We start from the raw sequence: 25,130 nt of genomic DNA, 5'->3' as shown, positions 1-25,130 counted from the left end.
CATTACAGGGTTCGACAGTAACGCTTTTTTAGTTGTAAAACATTCGCCGGGTTTGTTTGCGCGAGCCCAGACAACGCTGCTAGATCCTGGATATTTTTACCTGTATGCAGGAAGAACAGACGGCGCAGGCGCCAGACCAGACTAGATGATCCCGAGTGAAGATATTATCAAAGCGTACGGGTGATCGACAGGCGCGTACGCTTTGATAATATCTTCACTCCACGATCATCTAGTCTAGTCTTGCACCTGCGCCGTCTGTTGTTCTTCCTGCACACAGGTAAACATATCCGGGATCTAGCAGCTTCGTCGGGCTCACGCAAACAAACCCGGCGAATTTGTTACTTGCTCCGGGCACGTAAAAAAGCGTTACTGTCGAACCCTGTATTATAAGAGGAGAAGGAGAGTGGAGTAAAACCACAGAGTAGAGTACTCTAGATGTCTTCTCTCCTAGGCCATGTTACTGTGAGTTACAGTAGATCAGTCATAGGCTTCAAGGCCATTAAGTTGAGATGTTTATGCCAATGGGAGGTTTTGCACAAAGAGTTGAATTAAGCGTATATTTGAAATTAGGATTCAGGCCTATACAAAACAGCCTGCTCTGGTGGGGGGAAATTATCTTCACAGAAAGATGTATTATGTTTTTTACCTGCAATATCACTGATATGTGTGTAGTATTGACATAATAATTGAGGTGTGTTATTGATTTGTCTATGACAGTGGTGTTATGGTGTTGGTCTGTGGTTGAGGTGCGTTATGGTGTTGGTCTATGACAGTAGTGTGTTAAGGTGTTGGTCTATGACAGTAGTGTGTTAAGGTGTTGGTCTATGACAGTAGTGTGTTAAGGTGTTGGTCTATGACAGTAGTGTGTTAAGGTGTTGGTCTATGACAGTAGTGTGTTAAGGTGTTGGTCTATGACAGTAGTGTGTCATGGTGTTGGTCTGTGACAGTAGTGTGTTAAGGTGTTGGTCTATGACAGTAGTGTGTTAAGGTGTTGGTCTGTGACAGCAGTGTGTTAAGGTGTTGTTCTGTGACAGTAGTGTGTTAAGGTGTTGGTCTGTGACAGTAGTGTGTTAAGGTGTTGGTCTGTGACAGTAGTGTGTTAAGGTGTTGGTCTATGACAGTAGTGTGTTAAGGTGTTGGTCTGTGACAGTAGTGTGTTAAGGTGTTGGTCTATGACAGTAGTGTGTTAAGGTGTTGGTCTGTGACAGTAGTGTGTTAAGGTGTTGGTCTGTGACAGTGGTGTGTTAAGGTGTTGGTCTGTGACAGTAGTGTGTTAAGGTGTTGGTCTATGACAGTAGTGTGTCATGGTGTTGGTCTGTGACAGTAGTGTGTTAAGGTGTTGGTCTATGACAGTAGTGTGTTAAGGTGTTGGTCTATGACAGTAGTGTGTTAAGGTGTTGGTCTGTGACAGCAGTGTGTTAAGGTGTTGTTCTGTGACAGTAGTGTGTTAAGGTGTTGGTCTGTGACAGTAGTGTGTTAAGGTGTTGGTCTATGACAGTAGTGTGTTAAGGTGTTGGTCTGTGACAGTAGTGTGTTATGGTGTTGGTCTGTGACAGTAGTGTGTTAAGGTGTTGGTCTATGACAGTAGTGTGTTAAGGTGTTGGTCTATGACAGTAGTGTGTTAAGGTGTTGGTCTATGACAGTAGTGTGTTAAGGTGTTGGTCTGTGACAGTAGTGTGTTAAGGTGTTGGTCTATGACAGTAGTGTGTCATGGTGTTGGTCTATGACAGTAGTGTGTTAAGGTGTTGGTCTATGACAGTAGTGTGTTAAGGTGTTGGTCTATGACAGTAGTGTGTTAAGGTGTTGGTCTGTGACAGTAGTGTGTTATGGTGTTGGTCTGTGGTTGAGGTAGCCGACCTCTGGGCTCCTCTGGGTCTCAGCTAGCTGTCTCTCCAGGTTCTGGATCTTCTCCAGCGCTGCCTGGAGGGCCTCCTCCGCCTTCAGGGCCCTGACCTCTGAACTCTGGGCACCGACCTCTGAACTCTGGGCATGGACCTCAACCCCACTGACACACACACAGAAATACACGCTCACACACACAGTCTTGAAACCATACATGTCAACAAATGTGGAAGTACCATAATAATAATAATCTTTACATCATCATAAACAAACAGACATACTGCATAAAAGTAATAAAAGTAATAACTCACAGATCCATCACGGTGGCCAAGGCATCAAAGGCTGTCTGAGTGCTGTCAGTGTGTGGACAGACAACCATCTCCTCAGCCTGACACAACAAACACACAAGTAAAAATATATATATATATGTTTTTAGGGCATTTCTGCTTTATTAGGATAGAGACAGTAGAGATTGACAGGAAGTATGGGTGAGAGAGAGAGGGGGGATGACTTGCAGCTGTCGATGGCCGGAATTGGACCAAGGACATGGCGATGATATGGCATGGATGGTTGACTTACTTATAATAGACATGCTTTATCTATTGTACACAATCTAACTCTTGTTCAATCCTAGGGCGTGATACAGGGTCAGAGGTCATACCTGGGCCTTGAAGTTGGCCTGTGTCACCCCGAGGAACTCCAGCTTTGGGAGGTCAGGCAGCTGCTTCACTTCTTTTTCATTGCTCCCAACAGCAGGGTCTGCAGCCTAAAACACATCAGGGTTAGACAGTAACGCTTTTTTACTTGTCCGGAGCAAGTAAAACATTCGCCGGGTTTGTTTGCGCGAGCCCGACGACGCTGCTGGATCCTGGATATTTGTACCTGTGTGCAGGAAGAACAACAGACGGCGCAGGCGCCAGACTAGACTAGATGATCGTGAGTGAAGATATTATCAAAGCGGATGGGTGATCGACAGGCGCGTACGCTTTGATAATATCTTCACTCCACGATCATTAGTCTGCTACAATGAGAGTGTGATGTGTGTGTGTGTGTGTGTACTGTTAGAATTGGGAAAGGGGAGCTCCTCACCTGGGGTGTGGCAGGGGTTTGGGTGCAGGGCTCTGGGGTTTGGTCCACCACGTCCATGTCTACTTCCATCCCCTCATCAAACACACCCTCGCCCAGATACAGGGTCACAGGGTTGAACTGCTCACACAGCTGAAAGAAGAAATACGTTTGACACAACAAATGGATGGATGCAATGGATCATTGTTGTTGAATGGGATATATACAGTACATGTATAAGCAAGTGTATGTGTGTGTGTGTGTGTAAATGGTAAATGGACTGCACTTATATAGCGCCTTTTTTGCTGCTCCAAAGCACTTTACAACGGCCTCTCATTCACACACACATTCACACACCAATGGCGGCAAGCTGCCACGCAAGGCACTGGCCCGCTCACTGGGAGCAATTTTGTGTGTGTGTGTGTGTGTGTACATTACTGACCTCTGAGTTGACTGCAGAGGGACAGGAGAGCCCGTGGCCCTGGCTCTGCAGGACACTGTGAACGTACACGTCCTCCTCCGTGTCTGTCTCACACAGGAAGACCTGCAGGAAGTCTGCGTGGTAGCTGTGCAGAGCTGCCCACAGGAGGCGCTCACAGCACAGCTTCTGGAAGGAGCTGGTAGCGTTCAAACTCCAACTGCCCTGGAACACCAAAACACAGGCTTTTAATATGGAATGGGAGATAAGAGTGCTATCTGGAAGTCAATGGGACTCTATGGGAGCAATACAATGTTAAAAGCTTGGGGAGATTGGTGGTCAATAACAGTGATATGAGATGTGTGTGGAGCCTTACACCCATAGGCTTGATTCCACTGAGTGATGAGGGGACCGCTTGGGCCGGGAGCTCAGAGTAACAACACCTTGGGGTGAGAAAGCAGAGAGATGTAGGGGGACAACAGCAAAACAGACAAGGAGGCCTAACACTTGTCGTTAAAATGACTGTCACATTTACAGGACATTGATTTTACACTACAATATGTGGCAAGAAGCGGTCTCCCACAAAACCCCCAAAACATTTTAGTCTAGCCGTAGTCAGCGACGAAAAGACTGAGACTGCACTGGAATGTTTTCAGTTTTCATCAATTGGAACTGGACTGGAACTAAGAAAAATGGAGGTGACTTCATCTAAACACCAATGACTAAAAGTGTCTAAAAAGCCTGCCAATATTAACACTGGTCTAGTGAAACCTGCCCATTGACTTTCATTGCTCTCTGTCTGAACTGGACCAGAAGAAGCCTACTTAAGGAACTTGAGGCTGGTCCTGTCCACAGTGGTGAGGTCCCCGAAGTCCACGTAGTACACCTCCACCTGGGTCTGGCTGAGGACGCGGTGGATGACGACCCGGTAGAACCACTCGTCTCTGGGAGCCACGCAGCACACCTGGCCCTGACGCACGAAACGTGAGGGAAGGGAGTACCACTCCGACACCTCGGGATAGGTGTAGCAACTCCTAGGAGGAAGAGGCGTTTCCCACAAACTCTGACATCATCTTGCAACTCGTTACATTACATTTTGGCCATTTAGCAGCAGACGTCTTTAACCAAAGCGAACTGACAACAAATAGATTTGTCTAAGTAAGTGAATCATATATCCATCAGTCATGGTAAGAAAACATAATCTATGCTAGGACCAGGAGCCATTGGCAGTCGCAATGCTAGAAGAATGTTTTCTTTCTTTTTTATTCTATTCATGGTTCTATGTTACCACTCCAGATACAGGAATCTGACCTGATCATATGTGTGGTGGCCTGGGAAAACCCGTCGGATGTCGCTGGCGTTCGTTTGTGGCAAAGAGCAAAAATAGATGGACATGTCCTATTTCGGCGATTTTGATATTATGTGGTATTCTAGTACTTTGAACTCCATACTACATTATGGTGAATAAACATTTTAAGAAAACAAAAGAGAAAGTACTTATTTTTATGTTTTTGTGGTGGGTAGTTTGCTAGCGAAACAACGTCACGTTGAACGTGTCTCATTCTCAGTTAAGCAAAGCACGCACACATGAGCGAAAGGAGAGACGATACTTCCACCTGTGTTATTGCCAGTTTACTGATGCTCACAATAAGCATAAAGTAATAAAATCTTAACTAGAAGACACACAAATGGATCTGTCCCTCGCATACCGACGAGGCGAGCAGACTAACACCGCATCACAAGCAGACAAACGAGACCGGACGATCTGCATAGGCTCCTCCCCCGACCCGGAGGAGAAAGGGGTCGGGGGCAGCATTTCTCACCTTTCACTTTTTTTGACATGATACATTAAAATGCTCATAACTTTTTAAAATAAAGGGCTATCTCAGTCATTCAACCAGTTATGAATAGCTGAGAACTTCTAATTTATGGAAATATAAAAAAATGAAAATGTCAAAATGCCACCATGTGAAGGGTTTTCCCAGGCCACCACACATATGGTTACGTTCCAGGTCACCTAGGGGCTGCACAGATCAGCATTGTGCTTGCTGCTACTGTACATGTGGTTGCCTGAGATGTTAGACTCAAGGTATTGTGAGATCTGATAATCTGCAGCATGACTACAATGAAGGCAACCATTGACTCTATATTCATTTCCCATTCCCAATGGGAAATGAAAGTAGAGTCAAAAAGTAGGGCTTTGGGGAGGGCCAGGGAGATCATGGCTGACCCCGCACACCCAGGCCACAGCCTCTTCGCCCCGCTCCCCTCAGGCAGGAGGTCACTAAAGACTGTGAAGGCCCGACACGCACACAGCTTTTTCCCCACGGCCATCCGGCTCCTAAATGCTGCTGCTGGTGTCCCCCCCCCCCCCCCCCCATGCACTATGATCAGGGGTGCAAACTGGTGATGGCCCAAAAAGGTGAAACGTTTTTTTTGTGGCTAACCTTTGAATAGCGCTAGCACTAATGGTGTTAAATAGATACCGCTAGCACTAACGGTGGTCTAACAATGATGCATGTGTAAGTAGCGGCAGCCCTGACCTCAACACCTGCAGAATTACTTCTAAAACAGTTTACTGTGACTGTGTTCTCTATGCTGTCTGGAACTGCACCTAGTTCCCTGAAGCTAAAAGTTATTTCAACAGCAGCGTTGTTGAAAGTTTAGCAGACAGGAAGATTAGTTAGCTCGCGCATCATGAAAAAAGCTAGAGCTAAAAAAACAAGACAACAACTAGTATGTTGCATATTAGAGACCTGTCATAGATGAATGGAAATAAAATGTATTTAAAAAATCTATAAATATAATATAGTTAGACAAAATTGTTAAAAACCAATTCCAATTGAATAAGAAAAATAAAGTAATATTAGTCCCCTGAAGAAGGGGGGGGCAGAGTTTCAGTGCAGACACAAACACCTGTGTACTTCCTCATCATCGTTGTACACTTCCTTTTCTACTGAGGGCAGCAACAACAGTCTCACATTCAGCTGTCAGTCAGGCACACATGCTAACGCAGCTACACAGACAAAGAGACTATACAGTAGAGTTGAGGTAAAGTTAGAATAAAAAGCATTGGAAAGATGTCTGAGGTTATCCATGCCAACCCTGACAAGGATGAAAACGTCAGGTTCCACAGAGGGGCGGTGGAAGAGAGGATTGTGGTCAGAGAGTCTCATCACTCAGGTCAGTAACTAATAACTGTCCTCACTCAGGTCAGTAACTAATAACTGTCCTCACTCAGGTCAGTAACTAATAACTGTCCTCACTCAGGTCAGTAACTAATAACTGTCATCATGAATCATGCTTGTGATTTCTGAATCTCCCTTTTCTGATGACACACACACATACACACACACACACACACACAGCTGAAACAGAGTAAGACTTATGGATTTAAAATGCACATACTGTAGAGACTCATTTTTAAATGGTTGGTATATTTGGACAAATGTTTGGAAGGCCTAAATATTCACCTTTCAAGTTCAGTGTCAATGTCGTTGATAGAGTTACTTCCTATAATTTAATAATTTAATTTGGCCATTTAGCAGACGCTTTTATCCAAAGCGACTTACAATTACGAATTACAGGGACATTCCCCCTGGAATAACTGAGGGCTAAGTGCCTTACCCAAGGGCACACTAGTAGTGGTGTGGCTTCAGGCGGGATTTGAACTCACAACCTTCCGATCCCAAGTCCAACTCACTATCCACTAGACCACCACTACCCCCTACTTCCTCTCTACCAAACTGTATATATGGTCTCTTACTGCATCTAGCTGTATCAGCATGTAGCATGTCGCTAACTGAATGTGACCCTGTGGTGGTTTTTGCCCTCAAAAGAAAGGAATGAGTAAAAAGAGGAAGAATATTAAAAACAGTATAAAAGGTAATTGTAGTGAGAACTTGTCTAGGTGTGAACACACACACACACACACACACACGCACAAACCCATACACACACACACGCACACTCACACATAAACACACACAGCATGCTGTCCGCGCACACGCATAAACGTACACGCATGCACGCACGCACACACACACACACACACACACATTAACGCTTCAGACACTTTTGTGCAAATGTCTGCTGCCATCTTGTGGACTTATACTCTAAAGTATACTTATACTTTCTTATTTACACATTAAAATCTCACGACTCTAAAGACATAGAATCAGCACAGATTCAAAGAGATATGAGTGACTAACAATCATCATTTTATGTTTGTTCATTGATATGAGATTCAGTGATGTAGAATGGTGTGTGTGTGTGTCTCTCTTGCAGGTAGGAGAATCCACATGCTGGTTGCTGGGCTGATGTGTGTTCTACAAGTCACACTGAACGTCTCCCTGCGTCTTGTCCACTGTGAGTCTCCTGACTTGTGATTATGATATTATCCTTGAATACACACATAGGGCGTTCACACCGGCAAAGAACCGTGCCGGTTCGCGTTCGCGAACCAAGTCTGGAACCGGCCGGCGCATGCAGACCCAAACTCAATTGGTTAGGAGCCTGAAAAGTTGGTTCGCAGCGGGTACCAGAAAATAGTGGTTCTCAAGCGCGAACCAAAACGTAGAACAGTCACGTCGTCAGTGGGTGTGTCATATTCTAGGCTGCAAAGACCAGCAAGAAGGAAGTAGACAAAATGTAATCTAATCTAAATCTAATCATTAGTGATCAAAAACAATATCAAAAGTTTCATTATTCTCTCTATCTTCCTCACATGCTCAGCAAACACACACACACGCACACGCTCGCGGACATGCGCGAACGCGAATTTCGTAAGCCATTTCTATTCCAGTAATGGAGCAGCTGGTTAGTAAGAGAAGGCGTGTAGAAAGTGTCTTTTGTTTTGTTTCATATAAAATTGTGTTTATTTCAGATACTGTAGTGGAAGATATTATCCTCATGTCCAGTGAAGTAGCTGCCATCTAGTTGTGACATTTTTGTTTATCCCGCCCCTTCATCACCCAGCGTTGATGACGCGGATGGTTCTGGTTACACTGGTATGAACCCTGATGGTTCTGGTTACACTGGTATGACCCCTGATGGTTGTGGTTACACTGGTATGAATGCGGGCTCGTTCGCCAGACAGCACCAATGTTCGGAGGTTCCCGAACGCGAACGTGAACCGGCACGGTTCTTTGCCGGTGTGAAAGCCCTAACACAGGGCTTTCACACCGGCAAAGAACCGTGCCGGTTCGCGTTCGCGTTCGGAAACCTCTGAACCTTGGTGCTGTCTGGTGAACGAGCCCGCGTTCATACCAGTGTAACCTGAACCATCCGCGTTATCAACGCTGGGTGATGAAGGGGCGGGATAAACTCCACTACAGTATCTGAAATAAACCAAATTTTCTGTGAAACAAAACAAAAGACACTTTCTACACGCGTTCTTTTACTAATCAGCTGCTCCGTTACTGGAATAGAAATGGCTTACGAAATTCGCGTTCGCGCATGTCCGCGAGCGTGTGCGTGTGTGTGTTTGCTGAGCATGTGAGGAAGATAGAGAGAATAATGACACTTTTGATATTGTTTTGGATCACTAATGATTAGATTTACATTAGATTACATTTTGTCTACTTCCTCCTTGCTGGTCTCTGCAGCCTAGAATAGGACACACCCTCTGACGACGTCACGGTTCGCGTTTTTGGTTCACCTGAGAACCACTATTTTTTTTTTATTCTGCGAACCAACTTTTCAGGTTCCGAACCAATTGAGCTTCGGTCTGAACGCGCCGGCCGGTTCCAGACTTGGTTTGCGAACGCGAACCGGCACGGTTCTTTGCCGGTGTGAAAGCCCTAACAGAGAGCTCTATGAAGAGAAACCACCAAACTGAATGTCACATGGTCGTAATTCTTATGAACTGAATCAGTTCAGTAGAACCTGATGGTGAGAACAAGTTATAAACCGCCAGGCTGTCAACCTAACCACAGCTTCTCCTGTCTCTCAGACAAATATGAGAATGATCACACAGACTGGTTACAGACCAGTTACAACAACCTGACTAAAGAGAGAGACGACCTTCAGAGGAAACTGAAAACCGGTTGTGCAGAAGGATGGATGAAGTTTGGCTGCAATTGCTACTTCCTCTCCACTGAGACTAGAACCTGGGATGAGAGCAGACAGGACTGCAGAGACAGAGGAGCAGACCTGGTGGTCATCAACAGCATAGAGGAACAGGACTTTATCATTGATTTGAATAAGAAATTCGTCTGGATTGGTCTGACTGAGAGAGACACAGAGGGGACCTGGAAATGGGTGGATGGCACACCTCTCAACACAGCGTACTGGGGTCACAATCAGCCAAATAGTTATAGGGATGATGACTGTGTTTGCATATTTAATTATGGAAGTAAACTTAATCAATGGTATGACTACCCATGTAGAGTGACACTGAACTGGATCTGTGAGAAAGTGGTTTATACATAATACAGGGGTGCAAACAGGTGACGGCCCAAAAAGGTGACACATTTTTTTTGTGGCTAACCTTAGGGGGGGGGGATAGCGCTAGCACTAATGGTGTTAAATAGATATCGCTAGCACTAACGGTGGTCTAACAATGATGCATGTGTAAGTAGCGGCAGCCCTGACCTCAACACCTGCAGAATTACTTCTAAAACAGTTTACTGTGACTGGGTTCTCTATGCTGTCTGGAACTGTACCTAGCTCCCTGAAGCTAAACGTTATTTCAACTGCAGCAGAGTTTAGCGGACAGGGAGATTAGCTAGCTTGTGCATCATGTGACATGGATGAGACTTAGACCGACCGACCCCCCCCACCCCTGAATGATGTTGGTTTGCACTGTCTTCTCCTGTCTTGCACCTGTCCTGTTGTAAACTGCGCTCCACTGTCCCAAACCAAATTCCTAACATGTTTACATGTCATGGCAATAAAGTCTTCTAATTCTGATTCAGTCATGTTTCCTCCCCGGTCTAAGCGGCACAGTCTCCTCACCTCATCTCCACCATCATGCTCTCCAGGGCGCGAGCCTCCCGGGTCTCGTGGAAGCGGATATAGAAGTTGCTGGGTGACTCCACGTGCTCCACCAACACCTCTATCACCTCCCTAGGGTCCCTGGGCGTGGGCGCCCTCAGGCGCTGGCCCCGCAGGGCGTCCAGAGGAACCATACCTGCCATACACCGTACCTGCACGGCAGGGAACTTGGCCACCATCTAGAGGGGGGAGAAACACACAGCCATGAGTGTCCACAAACACACACACACACATGAATGTGCGTGTACACACACACACACACACGCACACACACACACATTTTTATTGTCACCACAAAGACACTTTGTGGATTGAATGGGTTGTCCTTGAACATTTACAATCACCAAAGAAGATGTACAGGAGGTGATCAAAGATGTACAGAAATCAAACAACATCTATTCTTGTGAAATGCGTTTCGGTTTCAGCCTCAATTGTCTATGATGATGTATTTGGTCCAGCTGCCCTCAGGGGAAACAGAAGCTACAGACTGACCTTGAACAAAAGGGCAAGTAGGACCAGTTACTCTTCTTAGACCAGAGTCAGATCGTGAGTTTAGAATGATAAGGTTCTATCTCCGTTTAGAATGATAAGGTTCTATCTCCGTTTAGGGTGGTTCAGAGATATTGAGCGTCAAAGTTTTTACATTCCATTATGTTTTGTGAGATGGAACCTTTGTATTTTATTAATTACTAGGGGTGTAACGGATCGCCCCCCACGGTTCGGCACGCATGTGTACCGCGGATCAATTGCAAAATGTAACCAAGTAACAATATTACTTAATATTAGTTAATATCCCTTGTAAATCACAATGTAGAGTTGCCATGAAAAGATAGACGCGACAGTTGCGTGCTTTGTTTTACTCTAAAGCGCAATGATAGGTTGATAATGCAAAAAAAAATCTAGAACAACAAGGCTGCGTTCGTAAATTCGCTCTGGAATCTGATCAGCATTCATGGAACGCCTCTTGTCCAATCAAATTACTTGGTCCCTTTATGACGTCGGACCCAGTGTGCTCTCCGGCGCTATCAGAGCAAATTTACGAACACAGCCCAAGTGTTCATGGCAAGTCCTGCTTATGTTGGCGACAGAGAAGAACTCGAAATGCCTCCCTCGTCATTTAAATCCCATGTATGGGAGCACTTTGGCTTTGCTATCAATTATAACAATGACGGACAGTGTCATTGGAAGTGTGGTCGATAAAAAAGTTACGGTGTTTAAGCGTTGTGCAATGAGAAAGTCGTACGAGCATGGCCACACATTTGCCGCGACCCTGGTGTGTTGATGGGAGGCACGAAAAAGGCAGCTTGACAACTTCTGATAATGTAGCCAATTTTTTCATACCATGTTTAAAGTAAGGTTTCACTTTATTATTTAGTTAAAAGTGGCATAAAACATGTTTATTTGTCTGCTTTAAAGAGCCCAGTGATTCACTGCTGCAACCAGGTGCCTCCTCCCTCTCTCCTACTGCATCATTTAAGTTGAATGTGTGTTTCTGTTTAATATGTAGCCTAATGTTTGAGTGTAGAATATGTTATGTATATATATGTATATGTATATATATATACACACACACACACACACACACACACATATATATATATATATACCAGTTTTGACATCTTGAATGTTGTTGGGTTTTACACAGTAAAAGTGGTGTTTTTACAGAATTCGAGGAAAAAGCTTTTTATTTTTATTTTTATGTTTTGTGTTGATCCGAAAAATGATCCGATCCGTGACTCAAAAACCGTGACACGATCCGATCCGTGAGTTAGGTGATCCGTTACACCCCTATTAATTACTAACTCAAAAAATGTCAACATTTTTAAAATAACACCACACAGGCATTAATAAACACCTAATGGATCAGATTATGTAAAAAACTCAATTTTGACAAAAATGGAGATAGAACCTTATAATTCTAACGTCACGACCTGTCTTCTCAGACCCGAGTCAGACGGGTCTCTTCTCTCACCTGTTGGAAGGTGGTGGTGGTGATGCGGAGGTCTGTCTCTGACATCAAGTCGTTGTCGGCGGCGGCCTCTCCGTCCTCCCCGTCCTCCTCCTCTCTGCGCCCCTCCCAGGGCGACTCCCCAGAGCTGAAGTAATAGCCCTGGCTGGAGGGGTTCAGCCGGTCACCCTGCTCAGCATCGCCGGGGGTGTCGGGCTCTACAGCCCCTGGCCAAAAACATCACATCAACAAACCTACGGACCTTTGGGGACAGAGCCTTCAGCGTGGCTGCACCTACCCTCTGGAACTCCCTCCCCATAGTGATCCGCAATGCCCCCACCCTGGACTCTCTGTTCTCCAAGGCCTTTGGCCCCTAGTCACTGTTTCAGTTTTGTTTTGTCCTGTTTTTGTCTGTCTGATCATTCCCTTGAATTGTAAAGTGTCCTTGGGGTTTCTGAAAGGCGCTATATAAATTAAAGTTATTATTATTATTATTATTATTATTATTATTATCAGGGTGCTGCGTTTATAGAATGCCATGAGCTATAAGATACAGTACTCAGTTCTGCCCCTCCTCTTCAAATGACCCTTCCCCCAATGGGACAAATGGCTGTGATCTCTCAATAATGTGGGAATGCAATGGTATTAGCTGAATAGAATAGATAGGATGCATTTCTTACATTTTAACCATTTAGCAGACGCTTTTATCCAAAGTAACAATACAAATTGAAACCATCGAGCTGACCTGGCTGCGTGTGGCCGGTGTGTTTGGTGTCGGTGATCATCCAGTGGGGGCCCTCTTCCCCGGCCACAGGCCGCAGGTGCAGCGTGTCGCTCAGCGCCCCCACCATCTCAGTCACGCTCAGGAAGCCACTCTGGGCCACCGGGAGCTCCTCCCCAAACATCCTCTGTTGACCAGGGGTAAATGGTAAATGGTAAATGGACTGCACTTATATAGCACCTTTTTTGCTGCTCCAAAGCGCTTTACAACGGCCTCTCATTCACCCATTCACACCCATTCACACACCAATAGCGGCAAGCTACCATGCAAGGCGCCGGCCCGCTCACTGGGAGACATGTGGCCAGCCGGGGATCGAACCGCCGATCTGCCAACTTTGTGATCATTAGGCGGCGACTCTACCTCCTGTGCCACAGCCGCCCCGTAAAGTAGAGTGGAATATGTGTAACAAAGGAAACTAGTATAATTACCTTGTATTCGGCATGAAGATCATGTATTGATATCCCTTCACTGTTCTGAGCAACAACCTAGAAAGAAGGAATCTTCACTGTCACCATCACGTGTGACTAGAACATTAGGAGTTTTCAATGATTTCGGTATCCACCCATAAAGGAGCAACTCAATAGTCTGGCTCCTGACTCATTTACTTAAACAAATGTATTGATTGTAAGTCGCTTTGGGAAGATGTAAACTGACCTGGCGAAGGTTGGCCTTCAGCTCCTCACTGACGGTGCCCGCATGGCCGTTCTCCAGGATACGCTGCCTGAGCTTCTCCTCCAGCTGCATCGTGGCCAATCAAACACAACACATTCACTAGTGGTGATTGGGTGAGTTCCCATTCATATAAATGTGAAGTGCAACGAGACCAATAATCATATCTCATTAAATGTTCTTCACAAAAAAACATGACTTCTAGTAGGAGTGAACTCTACAAGCATTTAAAGTAATGTTCAGGGGTGCAAACTGGTGATGGCCTAAAAAGGTGACAACATTTATTTTTTGCCTGAAAATGAAGAAAATTATCAACATGGTTGATTCACATGGATTTACTATTTTGTGGTAAAAACCGCTAATTTAGCAGAAAGGTGACAAGTTTGCACCCCTGAATGTTAGTTTCACATACAGAACATTTACTATGAGGTAAAAAGAGAAACAGACTCACTTTTATGACACATCTTTCAAATAGCTGCCCCTGTTGGATGAGCTGTGGCTCAGCATCCGTCCGCACACTCAAATCTGTGCAAAAAAACTTAGTTTATTGCACGAACTTTCAGTCATAAACCTTCTTCAGGGATAAAGCAGACAATTGAATGCAGTGGTATAAAGGCTTCAAACAACATCACTTAATTAGCCAATGCACAACATCTGTGTCAAATCTTTCACCTAGTGGCTAGGCATCATGGGAATTGTAGTCCTAGATTTAGTGGACTACAAAAAACATGTGTTCATGAGACAGGAAACACCTAAAAGTACATGAAATATTTACAATATATACTTAACAGAACAAAAAACTATAGAGAAATGCTACAAACATGCAGACATCAGGCAGTAGCCATCATATAGCATAGAACATAGTGTCTAAAGTAATTTATTCATAGCACAACACATGTCGAAATCCTCATTCAAGCCTAGGCGTTGTAAACGTTCTAGGGTGTGGATCCAAAAAAGCTCTCTGGCATAACCTCCTGTCCGAGGGGTAATTTGCTCTATGCCGCCTGAACCATTTAGCAGTTAGCATTTACCATTTACCACTTAATTAGAGTTTACAGGGACAGTCTCCCTGGAGAAAGTTAGGGCTAAGTAACGTACTGAAGGGCACACTAGTGGTGGTGTTCCCAGGCTAGTCCAACTTATAGCCATGTATAGTTAAAGGTATAAAACAGGGATACTGAATGATAGCATGCCCATGGACACAAGTGCTAAATGTAGTCCTGCTCAGAAAAAAGCCTTCACATCAGGTGCCTCAAACGCATACATGTAAAGAAAAAGTAAATGTTAAAAAGAAAACGTGAGTTTACAATTATACAGTTCTATCTCCGTTTAGGGTAGTTCAGCGATAATAATGAGCGTCAAAGTTTTTACATTCCATTATGTTTTGTGAGATGGAACCTTTGTATTTTATGAATTACTAACTCAAAAATGTCAACATTTTAAAAATAACACCACACAGGCATTAATAAACACCTAATGGATCAGATTATGTAAAAAACTCAATTTTGACCAAAAATGGAGATAGAACCTCATAATTCTAACGTCACGATCTGTCTACACTGTAGTACCAACCCACCTGTGTCTACCGCTGGCCTCGCACATGTGTCCGTCGAGGGGGTCAGCTGTGGTCGAGGTGGCTTTATCTGCCCCGTCCTCACCGCCGTCCCCCCACGCGATGCCATCAGCGCCCCACCCTGCGACGCCGTCAGCCCCATCGCAGGTGGCGCCACCTTCAGGGTCAGCAGGGAGCCCGTCCGGCTCGGCTTGACCGCCACCAGGTCCGCCGCGGCCGCCAGCATCTCCGCGACGGAGTAGAAGCCGAGGTTGACGAAGCACAGCGGGTGGCCGAAGTGGCGGGCGAAGCCGGCCTCCAGCTCCGACAGGCCCACGGGCCCCTGGGCGAGCAGCTGCCGCAGCTGTGAGCGCAGGTGAGCGGGCAGGGCCGGGGGGGCGTGGCCCCGCCGGGGGAGGGGGCTGGCGGGGAATAAGCCCATACTGCCCCTGTGTGGTTTGTTGGGCTTACGGACACGCTGCCGGGCCACCATCTCCCCTATGCGTCGGGTGCTTTCGTCCAAAACCGCTGCAGAGGGACCAAGGGATGGGAGGGAGGGAGGGAGGGGAAGAAAAAGCGAGGCAAAGAGTTGGGTTGGAATAAAGTAGTTTTTTCGTGCATACGTGTGTAATTTTACTCTGTGCAGGTCATAGTACTAAAATGGTAATGGTAAATGGACTGCACTTATAGCGACTTTTTTGCTGCTCCAAAGCGCTTTACAACGGCCTCTCATTCACACATTCACACACCAATGGCGGCAAGCTGCCATGCAAGGCGCCGGCCCGCTCACTGGGAGCAATTTTGGGGTTCAGTGTCTTGCCCAAGGACACTTCGACATGTGGCCAACCGGGGCTCAAACCGCCGATCTGCCAACCTTGTGATCATTAGACGGCGACTCTACCTCCTGCGCCACAGCCGCACCACTACTAGACTGGGCTTACCTTTCAACACCAAGCTGCCGTCTTCCAAAAAGTCCATCTTCACCACGTCAGGCATCTCCTTGATCATGTCCATCACGTTGTGGAAGCCGAGGGACTTCAGAGGCAGCGGATGGCCCACGATGCAGAGGTAGTCCCGACTCAGGTCGTCCGGGGACAGGCCTAACTTGGACGAGTTGAGCACGGAGCGAACATCCTTCTTCAGGCCCCACAGTAGCTGGTCTTGGGTCATCATTATAAATGCCTGTGTGGTGTTATTTTTATAATGTTGACATTTTTGAGTTAGTAATTAATAAAATACAAAGGTTCCATCTCACAAAACATAATGGAATGTAAAAACGTTGACGCTCAATATCTCTGAACGACCCTAAGCGGAGATAGAACCTTATCATTCTAAACGGAGATAGAACCTTATCATTCTAAACGGAGATAGAACCTTATGATTCTAAACGGAGATAGAACCTTATCATTCTAAACGGAGATAGAACCTTCTCATTCTAAACGGAGATAGAACCTCATCATTCTAAACGGAGATAGAACCTTATCATTCTAAACGGAGATAGAACCTTATCATTCTAAACGGAGATAGAACCTTATCATTCTAAACGGAGATAGAACCTTATCATTCTAAACGGAGATAGAACCTTATCATTCTAAACGGAGATAGAACCTCATCATTCTAAACGGAGATAGAACCTCATCATTCTAAACGGAGATAGAACCTTATCATTCTAAACGGAGATAGAACCTTCTCATTCTAAACGGAGATAGAACCTTATCATTCTAAACTCACGAGATAAGTACAAACCTAGTAAGACCATAGACATTTCAAAAATGTTAGTGACAAAATGAAAGCCACGTTTCTTAGGCTGCTAGCTAGTAACTACTCACGCCCAGTTTTTATTTTAAGGAGCAAGTTCAAGTTCAAGTTGGAAAAGAAAGTTATCTATTAATGTTGCCGGCCAATAGTGTCTTCTATGGATGCAATGCAGTTAGCGACGTCGATTATTCACGAGAGAGAAGTAAATAACATCAACTAAAGACTAAAGATGGATGTTGGTTTTTAAGTCACTGTTCTCACACTTGAGCTAGTAGCTTAGCTAGCATTTCAATTGACTTCAGCTAGCGAGCTAACTAGCCACTATGGCGCATCTGTCTTATCAACATTGTACGACAGTTACAGCTTGTAGAATACTTACTAAGCTGTCTATTCATATACAGGTTGTTCATTTAGAATTAGACCATTATTATTATTATTATTATTATTATTTACCTTAGAAAGAGAGAGTTAAATACAGAAGCATGTAACAGTCTCTCCACAGTGACTCTTCAATCAGCGACGCACGTGCAGGTCAGGTGTCAATCAGACATCACGTGCAGGTGTCAATCACGTGACGTTAGAATTATAAGGTTCTATCTCCATTTTTGTCAAAATTGAGTTTTTTTACATAATCTGATCCATTAGGTGTTTATCAATGCCTGTGTGGTGTTATTTAAAAAAAATAAAATAAAAATAATAGTTAGTAATTAATACAAAGGTTCCATCTCACAAAACATAATGGAATGTCAAAACTTTGACGCTCAATATCTCTGAACTGCCCTAAACGGAGATAGAACCTTATAATACTAAGTTCACGACGTGCCACGCAGCAGACTGGTGTCATTATCACGTTGATTTCAGTCATGCGCAAGATAAACTCTTCAAAAAAAGTTTGGAAACGTTATTTCAGTCGATTCTTCCTCCCCTTTAATAATACCAATTGGTATTGTATTTTATATCGTTGGAAAGCCTGATTAGTCACCTTTACAACGAGGTACAACTTGTCTTGTAAGGATCATGCATTCGTGGAATGAGCAACACAGATAAACGTGTGGGTAGCGGCCAAAGAAATGTGTCCAAATCCCCTGCAATATGTGGCATAGTTGTGGCATGCTACGTCATAGCATGTTTGGTCAGGGACTTTTTGAGCTATTTGACCAAAGCCAGGAAAAGAATAATAGGAACTATCCGCTCAGACAACAATTAAAAAGAGAGGCTTGAATGTGTGAAACCTAGATGGTCTCTTGACTTCTATACCACAGCACAGCAAAACTATATATTGTGAAATATGTGTAAAGTTAAGCAATACAGAGACTTATTTACTAGTTGACGAGCTAAGTAAAACACTTCTGAATATATATTATTATTATTTTTAGAGAGAGAGAGGGGGGAATTCAAGCACTTTCAATGACCCATGTCTATTTTCAAAAACGTTTAAGGACTTGATTTCTTTTTCTCAAATTCACAAACTTTCAAGGATTTCAAGGACCCGTGGGAACCCTTTACTTAAGTACAAACCTAGTAACAACATTTCGATAATGTTATAGTGACAAAATGAAACCCGCGTGTCTTAGGCTGCTAGCTAGTAGCTTCTCACGCCCAGTTTAACAAAGGAGCAAGTTCAAGTTGGAAAAGAAAGTTATCTATTAATGTTGCTGGCCAAAAGTGTCTTCTATGGATGCAATGCAGTTAGCGACGTCGATTATTCACGAGAGAGAAGTAAATAACATCAACTAAAGACTAAAGATGTATAGGTTTCTAAGTCGCTGTTCTCACACTTGAGCTAGTAGCATAGCCTAGCATTTCAATTGACTTCAGCTAGCGAGCTAATTAGCTACTATGACGCATCTGTTTTATCAACGTTGTACGACAGTTACAGCTTGTAGAATACTTACTAAGCTGTCTATTCATATACAGGTTGTTCATTTAGAATTGTCTACGTTCAGCCAAATTAGATCATCGTTAATATTATTATTATTTACCTTAGAAAGAGAGGTTAAATACAGAAGAATGAAGTCTGGAAATGGAGTCTTCAATCAGCAACGCGCGTGCAGGTGTCAATCAGGCATCACGTGCAGGCAGGGGCGCCGCTAGGGCGGGTGGGTAAATTAGGACGATTCTAAGGGCCCATCACTGACAGGGGCCGAAGAGAATCATATTTTAAAATATATTATATTTATAATAATATTATTATTATCATAAGGAAGTTAACGTAGCCGACTTCAAATTATAATTCTATGTATTAAAAAAACAAACTGGAGTTTTGTTTCTCTATGTTTGACAAAATTAAGCCTTATTATTTACCCCTCTATTTATTCATTGCATGGTTCAGTCCACCGTTAATCAGCAGCGCACGTGCAGGTGTGCAGGTGTCAATCAGACAGCACGTGGTGCCACGCAGCAGACTGACGTCATTATCACGTTGATTTCTGTCATGACAAGATATAAACTCCTCCAAAAAAGTTTGGAAACGTTATTTCAGTCGATTCTTCCTCCCCTTTAATAATACCAACTGGTATTGTATTTTATATCGTTGGAAAGCCTGATTAGTCACCTTTACAACGAGGTACAACTTTCGTGGAATGAGCAACACAGATAAACGTGTGGGTAGCGGCCAAAGGAAATGTGCCACAATCCCCTGCAATATGTGGCATAGTTGTGGCATGCACATTCATAGCATTTTTGGTCAGGGACTTTTTGAGCTTTTTGACCAAAGCCAGGAAAAGAATAATAAGAAGTAAACCACCAATAACAATACTACTACGTAGTAGGAATAATAATAATAATAATAATAATAATAATAATATAATAATTTGTATAATGATACTAACTGGATTTGATTCCCCAATCAATTGTAATGTAAAAATAAATTACTTGAGATTTTGTTTCAGAAGCTGAGTTTGGGGCCATAATGTTAATCAATTACTTTCTTTAGAGGGACATGGAGGTCAATAACTAGTAATTAAAGTGTGTGTGGGAAGATGTGTGTCTTTCCTGGTCTGAAAACAGAGAAGAACTGACATCAGTAACAAACGTCTGAGTCTGCACATTCCCATGAGGGGCACTGTGACTCCCAAGACATTTACAATACCGTTTTTTACGGTCGCTAAGTCGCAGTGTTCAATACTGAAGTCACAGAGTCACAACTCTTCATACAGTCAGCCAAGCAGAAGTCCATGTGGACCAAACTGCGACTCTTTCTCTGTGATTTGTGCATTGCTTTCATACAAAATGCATTCAATGACCACGGTCTCCAAAATCCATAACACTTCTTTCATTCAAACTCCCCCACCTGCAAAACACTATGTATTTGCAACACATTTTTCCAATGTTAACATACTGTGTTCAAAACTCTGAAGAACACATTAAAAACAGAATGATATGGTGCATATATGACCGAAAGCTCGCAATTAACTTCTTTTTTTTTTGCAGTGTTTGAGTGTGCAGATGCTGCTATTTTGCACTCTATTGATACTCTTCAGTTCCAGCACCTCAGCAAAGTCTGATAACAGATGAGCGGTACAGGATAAGTATATACTGTAGGAAAGTACATTGCATTTTGCAACAAAACGTCATATTTTGATTGATTTGTCAATCAAATCTAAATGGAAGGAAGATGACTGGCTGACAGTAGGGGTATACAGTAGTATCTGCACCTGTTATGTTTACAGTGGTACTAATACAATAACAAAGATCAAGCAAATGATTACAATACAATATTGTATTGTGGTACTATTAGTGGTACTAATACAATAACAAAGCACAATGAGTAATGGAGAACAATGTCATGTTTTAGTCTTTATAAGTCCAAGCGTTTTGTGAATATGACCATTATTGTGTGGTTATGTGTCTCTGCTTTTGTGTGTGTGTGTGTGTGTGTGTGTATGTATGTATGCAAGTAAGTAAGTAAAGTAAAACCACCTCCTTCTCAGGTGATAGCAGCTGAGGGAGAACGGGCCGCCTGCGAGGCTCTCCGGGTCTCCTGCTGCCGTCCAGCTCCGTCTCCTCCAGCTCCTCCGCACCGAGCGCCCAGCGGTGGTCCTCACCCTCCCCTCAGCCTGCCCCCCGACCTCTCACCTCTGACCCCTCCAGCCAATACAACCTCTACGACAGCAGGAGAGACCAAGAGAGAGGAAGAGAAAGATTCTCCTATGATGTAAAGAGAGACTATGGGGTGTCCTTTCGTGTTAACGGGATGTAGGGCGTAATAGCTTGGCAGTTACAATCAGTGGTGTAGTCTAGGTGATACGCAGGACTACGCCGTATACCCACTAGGTAAGGCCAAGGATTTCCATATACCCACTTAAAAATGTGTGAGGATACGTAACAGCATTTTGTGACAGAACTTTCACTTTCATTCATAAAATTCACCCAGTCTGTGTTACGAAGCACTTGAATTTTGGACCATTGGGACTGACTATAGCGTCATATACCATCAACGGGGGGAGATGCGACATGAAATATGGAAGAAAGAAAAAATCACAGTATACCCACTAGAAAAAACTAGACTACACCACTGGTTACAATGGAACGGTTTAGCAATGTGGCTGTATGTTGTTTATGGCAAAGCATAACTTGATGTCAATAATCTGACTCCAAGTAGTTTAATTAACATTGTGCAAAGAATTGCTGAATTAGTGCAAGAATGGTCAAATAGAATCAATCAAATTAGGCTTTAATAATACTGTGAACTTTTATTAGTTAGAACAATTAACACATTAAAAAAATAAATCTGAGTGGGGCAGTCCCACTCATATTTTTCATTTTATTAGACAGATATAGTGAAGACAGACAGGAAAGTAAGGAGAAGAAGGGAGAGAGGGCATGTCAGCAGGGCATGGGCCGGATTAGAACCCATGCCGACATGGGAATATGTGTGCACTGTAGACCGCGGTGCTAGACCACTGGAACACCCCAGGCCACTTACTATTACAATTTAATAGAAATATTACAAATACTTAATAGAAAAAAAAGCTACATTGTACTCTCAATGGTAAATGATAGGTAGGGAGGGGGGGAGAGAGAGAGAGAAAGAGGGAAAGGACAAACCACATGATCTGAACTCATGATCAGAAGGTCATGAGTTCAAATCCAACCTGGGAACACTACCACTAGTGGTGTGCTGGAGGAAGGCACTTACAGCCCTAAATGACTCCATTACAGTTCCTGTAATCTCTAATTGTAAGTCGCTTTGGATAAAAGCGTCTGCTAAATAGTTGTAATGTAATATCTACTAATAGCTGCAACATTTGCAGGAAAAGTGCTATACAAATAAAAGTTGAGTTTTTTACATAATCTGATCCATTAGGTGTTTATTAATGCCTGTGTGGTGTTATTTTTAAAATGTTGACATTTTTGAGTTAGTAATTAATCAAATACAAAGGTTCCATCTCACAAAACATAATGGAATGTAAAAACTTTGACGCTCAATATCTCTGAACTGCCCTAAACGGATAGAACCTTATAATTCTAAACGGAGATAGAACCTTATCATTCTAAACGGAGATAGAACCTTATAATTCTAAACGGAGATAGAACCTTATAATTCTAAGCTCACGATTTGTCCCACCAGGAAGAAGGGTCATTGAAGATGAGGTGTAATGACCAATGTGAAATGAAAGCAAGTCCCCTTCTATATACTGTTGTATGTATAATAATAATAATTCATTACATTTATATAGTGCTTTTCCGAGGCTCAAAGACGCTGACAATATATACAGTATGTCATTTAGCGAACGATTTTATCCAAAGCGACATTGCAGTGAGTCCATACATTTTTTAATACACAATACAATACTTTTCAACTCTGTTTTCTTTCATTGTCAAATATTGTAGTTTCTTGGGCTTGGAGGGTTTGGGACTGGGCTCAGGCTTCTGACTCACTACTTTGGGCTCAGGTGTGGCTACCTTCTTTGGGCCTGCCACGACAGATTTCTTGCTCACTGTAATGCAAATATATGCGTATGAGTGTCCAAATTCAAACAGTCACTGATTGCATTACAGGGTTCGACAGTAACGCTTTTCTACTTGCCCGGAGCAAGTAAAAGATTTGCCGGGTTTGTTTGCGCGAGCCCGACAATAATATCTTCAATCCACGATCATCTAGTCTAGTCTCGCGCCTGTGCCGTCTGTTGTTCTTCCTGCACACAGGTAAACATATCCAGGATCTAGCAGCGTCGTCGGGCTCGCGCAAACAAACCCGGCGAATGTTTTACTTGCTCCGGGCAAGTAAAAAAGCGTTACTGTCCAACCCTGCATTGTAAGAGGAGAAGGAGAGTAGAGTAAAATCACAGAGTACAGTACTCATGCCTTCTCTTCTAGGCCTACTGTGGGTTACAGTATATCAGTCGCAGGCTCCAAGGCCATTAAGTTGCCAATGCCAATGGGAGGTTTGCACAAAGAGTTGAATTAAGTGTATATTTGAAATTAGGATTCAGGCCTATACAAAACAGCCTGCTCTGGTGGGGGGAAACTATCTTCACAGAAAGATGTATTATGTTTTTCTACCTGCAATATCACTGTTATGTGTTATGAAGGTGATCTATGCGTGTTAGTATGTACATAATAATTGATGTGTTATTGATTTGTCTGTGGTTGAGGTGTGTCATGGTGTTGGTCTGTGGTTGAGGTAGCCAACCTCTGGGCTCCAGACTGGGCCGGCTCAGCTAGCTGTCTCTCCAGGTTCTGGATCTTCTCCAGCGCTGCCTGGAGTAGCTGTCTCTCCAGGTTCTGGATCTTCTCCAGCGCTGCCTGGAGGGCCTCCTCTGCCTTCAGGGCCCTGACCTCTGCCTTCAGGGCCCTGACCTCTGAACTCTGGGCCTGGACCTCTGCCTTCAGGGCCCTGACCTCTGCCTTCAGGGCCCTGACCTCTGCCTTCAGGGCCCTGACCTCTGAACTCTGGGCCTGGACCTCCACCCGCCTGACACACACACAGAAACACACGCACAGTCTTGAAACGATACATGTCAACAAATGTGAAGTACCATAATAATAATCATCTTTACGTCAACATAAACAAACAGACATACTGCATAAAAAGTATAAAAGTAATAACTCACAGATCCATCACTGTGGCCAAGGCATCAAAGGCTGTCTGAGTGCTGTCAGGGTGTGGACAGACAGCCATCTCCTCAGTGTGTGGACAGACAGCCATCTCCTCAGCCTGAGACACAAAACACAAAAGTAAAAAAAAAAAAAAGGGCATTTTTGCTTTATTAGGATAGTAAGTAAGTAAAGCTTTATTTATATAGCGCCTTTCGTACATGAAATGCAACTCAAAGCACTTTACAATAGAACATATACAACCAAAGACTACAAGGAAAGGAAAAAGCAGACAAGACAACGGTGGTGGGAGGGTAGAGGGAGCAAAATGCGACTGCCTACGTCGGGAGAGAGAGAGAGAGAGAGAGAGAGAGAGAGAGAAAGTAGAGACAGATAGAGACAGTAGAGAAGTAAAAGTTTGGAAACGTTATTTCAGTCGATTCTTCCTCCCCTTTAATAAGACCAATTGGTATTGTATTTTATATCGTTTGAAAGCCTGATTAGTCACCTTTACAACGAGGTACAACTTGTCTTGTAAGGATCATGCATTCGTGGAATGAGCAACACAGATAAACGTGTGGGTAGCGGCCAAAGAAATGTGCCAAATCCCCTGCAATATGTGGCATAGTTGTGGCATGCTAAGTCATAGCGTTTTTGGTCAGGGACTTTTTGAGCTTTTTGACCAAAGCCAGGAAAAGAATAATAGGAACTATCCGCTCAGACAACAATTAAAAAGAGAGGCTTGAATGTGTGAAACCTAGATGGTCTCTTGACTTCTCTAGCACAGCAAAACAATATATTGTGAAATATGTGTAAAGTTAAGCAATACAGAGACTTATTTACTAGTTGACGAGCTAAGTAAAACACTTTTGAATATATATAATTATTTTTTTTAGAGAGAGAGGGGGAGGGGGAATTCAAGCACTTTCAATGACCCATGTCTATTTTCAAAAACTTTTAAGGACTTGATTTCTTTTTCTCAAATTCACAAACTTTCAAGGATTTCAAGGACCCGTGGGAACCCTTTACTTAAGTACAAACCTAGTAACAACATTTCGAT

General features: G+C 43.6%; 1 protein-coding gene across 1 annotated transcript; it reads right to left on the bottom strand.

Annotated features, from left to right (window-relative positions):
- Positions 1-1,824: 1,824 nt before the first annotated feature.
- Positions 1,825-16,441, bottom strand: LOC308161932 (tudor domain-containing protein 5-like; the record flags this gene model as incomplete). Its single annotated transcript, XM_080536012.1, has 15 exons — positions 1,825-2,005; positions 2,154-2,230; positions 2,504-2,608; positions 2,932-3,060; positions 3,350-3,550; positions 3,702-3,768; positions 4,150-4,359; positions 10,283-10,500; positions 12,294-12,487; positions 13,015-13,177; positions 13,479-13,535; positions 13,705-13,788; positions 14,171-14,244; positions 15,296-15,799; positions 16,213-16,441. The coding sequence occupies 15 exons, from the start codon at positions 16,439-16,441 to the stop codon at positions 1,825-1,827; spliced, it is 2,493 nt and encodes an 830-aa protein (XP_080392138.1).
- Positions 16,442-25,130: the final 8,689 nt, after the last annotated feature.

Source organism: Nansenia antarctica (genome assembly GCF_963989245.1).
Source record: "Nansenia antarctica genome assembly, chromosome: 7".
In the NCBI taxonomy this organism is placed as follows: Eukaryota; Metazoa; Chordata; class Actinopteri; order Argentiniformes; family Microstomatidae; genus Nansenia; species Nansenia antarctica.
Note: the sequence above shows the minus strand (reverse complement) of the source record. Positions and strands in the feature narration are given on the sequence as shown.